Raw genomic sequence first — 5,964 nt, forward strand, 5'->3', positions numbered from 1 at the left:
GCTTTAAGGGACCACTGAGACAGATTTTATTACGAGCCAGCCAGTACACAAAATGATATAGTAAACGTTGTCCTACTGTGATTCCACATTTTTCCACCAAACCCAAAACGTAGCTGCATTTGATGCTTGGCGGGTGTTCATTTTGGACCCTGTCCAGCAACTGTTGATCGCACATCGAGTCACACTGTTGCACTGGGTGACACGTTCCTTCCTTACCGTGAACACACACTGTAGTTTATTTTGATTGAACCCACAGACTATGTCCTGCTGCCACAAATGCTCACAAGAGGATCAGATGTGGATTAATCTGCCACTGAAAACAGTCTTCAACAAATGCACAATTTCCTCCTGTTTGAGTAATGTTGTTAAACTACAGTGAGCAGTTATGTTTAGAAGTAATTGAGGCACTTTAAAAATGCAACTTCATCTGTTCATCAAGAATGGGTCAGACTAAGTTAGTTTGTCTTTTTAATTGGACCTTATGACGACAAGAATTCTAAATCCATAAAATAGTATTACAGCAGCTGTGAAAGCGACTTACTTGCATAGGTAAGTGGTTACATTTAACACTGTTTGTCTCCACAGCTACCGTTACTGCAAGAACAAGCCCTACCCCAAGTCTCGCTTCTGCAGGGGTGTGCCTGGTAAGCAGTTTCCATACTAAACATGAATATTTTCCTGGAAATGTAGGAAGTCTGGTTGAGAAGTGTCTGTTTTGAAAGACGGCTGCCTTTTTTGTGCCTTCAGTTTTTATTTATTTTTTCACAACAGCATTTTGTCTTTAAAGTACTTGTAAGTCACAACAGCCTCCTGTTGATGATGCTGCAGCTTATTAAGCCGACTGGTCTCGCTGAAGTGTGGTTCCGGTGTGCAAAGGCTGCAGACAGTGACTCTTTGGTTGTGTATGTCCTCAGCTGGGAGGTGCTGAGTGCTTTAAGGGACCACTGAGACAAAATGGCATTGTCCATTGAGTGGTAACTCAATCCACTGCTAATTAATACTTTCTTAATGCTGTGCTTTCCTGTCCATTTTTAATTTCTTCCTATCCATCGTATGCAGATCCCAAGATCAGGATCTTCGACTTGGGCAGGAAGAAGGCCAAGGTAGATGAGTTCCCCCTGTGTGGTCACATGGTCTCTGATGAGTACGAACAGCTGTCTTCAGAAGGTAAGGAGCCATGATGCAACACATGCATCCACATGTGGCCTGAAACCTGTATTAAATTGTTCTCCAACTATTTTGATAATTGTATTTTTTTAGTTTTTTTTTTTTTTTTTTTTTTTCTTTAAGAAGAACTTTACAAATTCTCTGATTCAGTTTCTGAAATGTGAATATTTTTCAGATTGTTTAGTCTTCCATGACAGTAAACTGAATATCTTTGGTTTGTGGAAAAAACAGATTTGATTACGTCACTTGGTGATCAACATTTTTATCGACCAAACTAATCAATTAATCAAAAAAATGATTGACAATGAAAATCAATATTTGCAGCCCCATACAGTATATGTGCAACTCCATTTTATTATAGTTGGAAGGTTTTGGAGGACAATGCATCCGTCCATGGATGGATATACTTGCCAAAAACCCAATAATGAAAAGCAAGTGTAAAGGGGTGCACTACTGAAGCTAATCAGAAACTAATGCTTGGATTGTCCTCTCGTGCGAGCTGAAGCAGAGGCACTCATGTCAGTTTTCTTGTTATTTGTCCACTGTAGCTCTGGAGGCTGCCCGTATCTGTGCTAACAAGTACATGGTGAAGACCTGCGGTAAGGATGGTTTCCACATCCGCATGCGTCTGCATCCCTTCCACGTCATCCGCATCAACAAAATGTTATCCTGCGCTGGAGCTGATAGGTGAGAACCTGTCTGTGTGTACGTGGTTGCTTCAGCATCTGATGGACATAGTCGAGATCATTATTGCTGAATGGCTAGTGAGTTGTCAAAATAATAAAATAAAAGATTATTTGGAATTTAGAATCAGTTATTTTGCCTAGAGGGATTTTTATTTTTATTTGTATTACAAATGACTTAGAAATCATGACTGTAGTCTGTTATTCCTAAAGAGTTTTCCTCTTATATTCACCCACATCTCCATCTTCTGGTTGTCAGGCTCCAGACTGGAATGCGTGGTGCTTTTGGTAAACCCCAGGGCACCGTGGCCCGTGTGCACATTGGTCAGGTGATCATGTCTGTTCGTACCAAGGCCCAGAACAAGGAGCACGTGGTTGAGGCTCTGCGCAGAGCCAAGTTCAAGTTCCCTGGACGCCAGAAGGTAAACGAGCACGTCACCCATCTCAACACTCAAACCTTGGGATTGTATTTTTATTGTCAATTATTTTGAAGGATTAGAATATCTAGTATCATCCCCATTGCTATCATGGCACAATTCTGCAGCTTATTAAGCCGATCGGTCCACTGAAGTGTGGTTCCGGTGGTCATTGCAAAGGCTGCAGACGAGTGAATCTTGGTTGTTGTGTTATGTCTCATTCTGGACGGTGCTGAAGTGCTTTAAAGGGACACTGAGGACAGTTTGAATGGGCTTCACGATTCAGCCCTTTCCAGATTTATCGTACTTCTTGGCCTTATATTCTGCGTATGTTCTCATCTTCAGATTCATATTTCCAAGAAGTATGGCTTCACCAAGTTCAACGCCTGCGACTTCGACGACATGATGGCTGAGAAGCGTCTGATCTCAGACGGCTGCGGGGTGAAGTACATCCCCAGCAGAGGCCCTCTGACCCGCTGGAAGTCCCTGCACGCCAACTAGGACTGCCACAGGTTTCTGTGACCAGACTACCAATAAAAGTGGGTTTGATTACAAAAGTGACTGTGGTGATGGCTTTGATTTATTTCACAGGATTGCTACATTAGGCAACTGTATCCAGACTTAGTCTGTGGTACAGGTAATATTAGACTTGAGTCTGCAGCATGTAACTTTATAAATGTCTGACAAAGATAGGTGAGTCTCATTCATAATAACCAAAATAACCAGTTTATCCCAAATTTTTGCATACAATTACACATCAAATCTGATCAAACAGAATAAATGGCAAATGATAAACCTTCACTTAAATAACTGGAAAGGGTAATAACCTTTTTAGTATTTGATAATACTGAAATGTCGGATGTAGAATGGAAGGTATCACACTCGAAAATGTTTGCATCAAAGTAAGCACATATATTTTAATTGGGTGGAAAATGACAACCATGTTGGAACAAGTCTGAGTCAATCGGTGTACACTTCTGCAGACCCTTAACTATTCAATTCAATTTCATTTGTATAGTGTCAAATCGTAACGGAAGTAATCTCAGGCCTCTATGTGACATAATAAAGATCCAATCCTATACAGAGATCAGCTCACAAAACTACCACATTAACATCTAATGGATGCTGAAACGGAACAAATGGCTACAGTTCACAAAGTATTCTCTCCAGCATTTATCATGTTGGTGTTTTGACCACATAGATTCAGTGGTTTAGTCATTTCAAATGATACAAAAGAACTGAAATAATACACCAATTAGGGCTTCACAATATGGATTCTTCAGCCAATACAATAACTGATAATTACCTGTTTCTCATGGCTGGTACTGATACTCTAAAAAGTTAATCAATGTTCATGTAGATGGATGATTGTATAACTTATATCTCTGTTCTAACCAAATCTTACTGACATCCCTAACACAAACAGTTCTGACAGTTAAGGAGTCCTAGCATGTTGAATGGAGGTCACGTGTGTGAAAATAAGGTATAGCCACTGATTTTCAATTAAATGTATCTAGTTCTTTAAAAACAACCTTGACTGCTTCATATTGAGAGCACTCATAAACTTGGCTAATTTGACAGTTTGATTGACCTGTTGGGATGGCTCAATATACAAAGTAAACCCACCCTTGGTCTAAGAAAAGATACTTTGGGGGGCATGATGGGAAACGTAGGTGCAGCCTTTTTATGAGCTTGACCCAAACTAGGTGTTGTCCCTAAATGTCTTTCAAAGTCCGCGATGCCCGTTTGTACCAGGCTGTCTGTTGTGTGTCTGAATTGAGGTACATCTGAAATAACCATGACGGCAGCGCATACGGAAGCCAAGAATGGGCACCACCTATAGCTCACCTGGTCCTTACTGTAGGGGCCATAGGTGCAGCAAGTGTCATACCCCCCCCCCTTCCCCCCCTTCCCCTTTCCTTGCAACCTTCAGCTGTTCTATCAGATAAAGCCAAAATACCCCAAAAATGATCGGCATTAAAAAAAAATCATTGCATGCATGGCCTTTGTCAGGTTCAGTAAGCAGGTATGTAAATCAGATCTGACCCTCTTTGTCTCTCTGATCAAACAGATGTTTGGTAACCTCCACCCTATTGAGGAACGATCAGATTTCTGACTTGAGAGTTCGTATGTAACCTACTTTGTAAAACCTCTGTATAGCACATTACACGCGTATTATCAGCGGCGTGACGTTGCATAACCTTTCGTTAGTTGAGTTGAGTTTCGTTAGTCATATTGGTACTTGGTATCTGCAAGTACCAATATGTAAGTATTTGGTCTGAAAAGAAGTGGGATGAGGGCATCCTTATACTTACCATTCTCAGTGAATATATTCTGCTGCCTAAAATGCCTGATTTCACCTTTTTAAATGTTTTTATATAAAAAAAAGTTTTTATATATTTTTGTGTGACAGACACGCAAATGTCTGCACCTTCACAACTAGAAACAAGGAAGTGAGTTTGGTGACGTATGGCTCAGCACTTTGCACAGGAAACTACGATTTGTGGCAAAGTTGCAGTGATTGGACAAAATTGCAAGGTCATACAGAATTTACAGGGAGTGGATGAGTTTGCATTAATTGATTTTGAGTGCTTAATGAGCACAGAGAAACATTCCTCTTTCAGCAGATGAATGTGTCTTGTAGTGTCAAACTCTGCACATACAACATTCAAACAGCACACTGTAAAGACAGGAAGGGACACTGATTTCTTACAGGAGGGGGGCTTTCAGTTTATTTTTTGATGTGAGCAACAAATAAAGTGTCCTCTTATAATTAGTGGCTTCATTATTCGGATGACAGTAGGAGCACTTCAGAGGACAGATGAGGTGTGGTTCACTATGGTGCCGAAGTGAAGAGAAGCAGATATCAATGCCTGTGTCTCAGTCCCACTCACTCATCACTATGTACGGCAGCAAACTGCACTGGTGCCTTCAACCACTGGTTGCTCAGGAATTCTCTCTTCTTGACGGCTCTGCTGATGGTAGTGAAGGGATGCTGCGTCAACGCCACCAGAGACTCTGCTCCAAACTCCACATCGACCGACAGCTGGCAGAGCACCCTGTCCAGCTTCTACATGACAAGTTCCTGAGCCAACTGACACCCATCCTCCTAGGCCCGTTTCTGGCCCGGTTGGGGGTGGTACCCCTGATAGGCTTCATCCTGTCCAGACTTGTGATGCTGCTGATGTTGACACTGGACTGGCTTCTGGAGGTCTATGTGGGGGCTTCACCATATTCTGGGGTGGCACCATGACGCTGTTGTCTCTGAGCTCTGCTTAGCAAGACCGCTCTAGGCTTATGATGAGAGCTGAGCTGACCAATGGGATCGCAGATGTGGTGGGCTGCGTGGCATCTGGACACTGTTGCCGACTCGAGACCTGGAGTTCTCCTTGGTTGTGTGTCTACTGCTCTATGCATTCTGTGTGCTCTACATTGTGTGTGTGAGAGAGAGACAAGTGTTGTATGCCAGTTGATTTTAAATTCCAATTCAATAAGAGCCAGAAATTCATTCATTTCAAGTTTCAACTTCTCAGACTGACATTACCTAAAGGCTACAGGTTGTTCTCTCCTCAGGGGGAAAAGACCCCTCCAGACATGTATTAAAGGTCCAGTGTGTAACATTCAGGGAATTCTATTGTCAGAAATGGAATATAATATTCATAGGTATGTTTTCATTAGTGTATAACAACCTGAAAATA

At 41.8% G+C, this 5,964-nt stretch overlaps 1 protein-coding gene and 2 non-coding genes across 4 annotated transcripts in view; all 3 read left to right on the top strand.

The window, feature by feature from the left end:
• Positions 1-2,827, top strand: part of rpl10 (ribosomal protein L10) — a 4,070-nt gene extending 1,243 nt beyond the window's left edge. For both annotated transcript variants that reach the window (XM_035657234.1, XM_035657233.1), the window contains exons 2-6: positions 586-644; positions 1,060-1,167; positions 1,716-1,854; positions 2,110-2,272; positions 2,612-2,827. In XM_035657234.1, coding sequence (XP_035513127.1) covers positions 586-644; positions 1,060-1,167; positions 1,716-1,854; positions 2,110-2,272; positions 2,612-2,767 — 625 coding nt within the window. In that variant the 3' untranslated portion in view covers positions 2,768-2,827. The remainder of the gene's footprint in view (positions 1-585; positions 645-1,059; positions 1,168-1,715; positions 1,855-2,109; positions 2,273-2,611) is intronic.
• On the top strand, positions 823-955 carry LOC118325060. Its single transcript, XR_004796584.1, has one exon. It is a non-coding gene; the product is annotated as a small nucleolar RNA SNORA70 (small nucleolar RNA).
• On the top strand, positions 2,389-2,531 carry LOC118325061. Its single transcript, XR_004796585.1, has one exon. It is a non-coding gene; the product is annotated as a small nucleolar RNA SNORA70 (small nucleolar RNA).
• Positions 2,828-5,964: the final 3,137 nt, after the last annotated feature.

This window comes from Morone saxatilis, unplaced genomic scaffold, assembly GCF_004916995.1.
Source record: "Morone saxatilis isolate NCDOM2014 unplaced genomic scaffold, NCSU_SB_2.0 Contig15, whole genome shotgun sequence".
Classification (NCBI taxonomy): Eukaryota; Metazoa; Chordata; class Actinopteri; family Moronidae; genus Morone; species Morone saxatilis.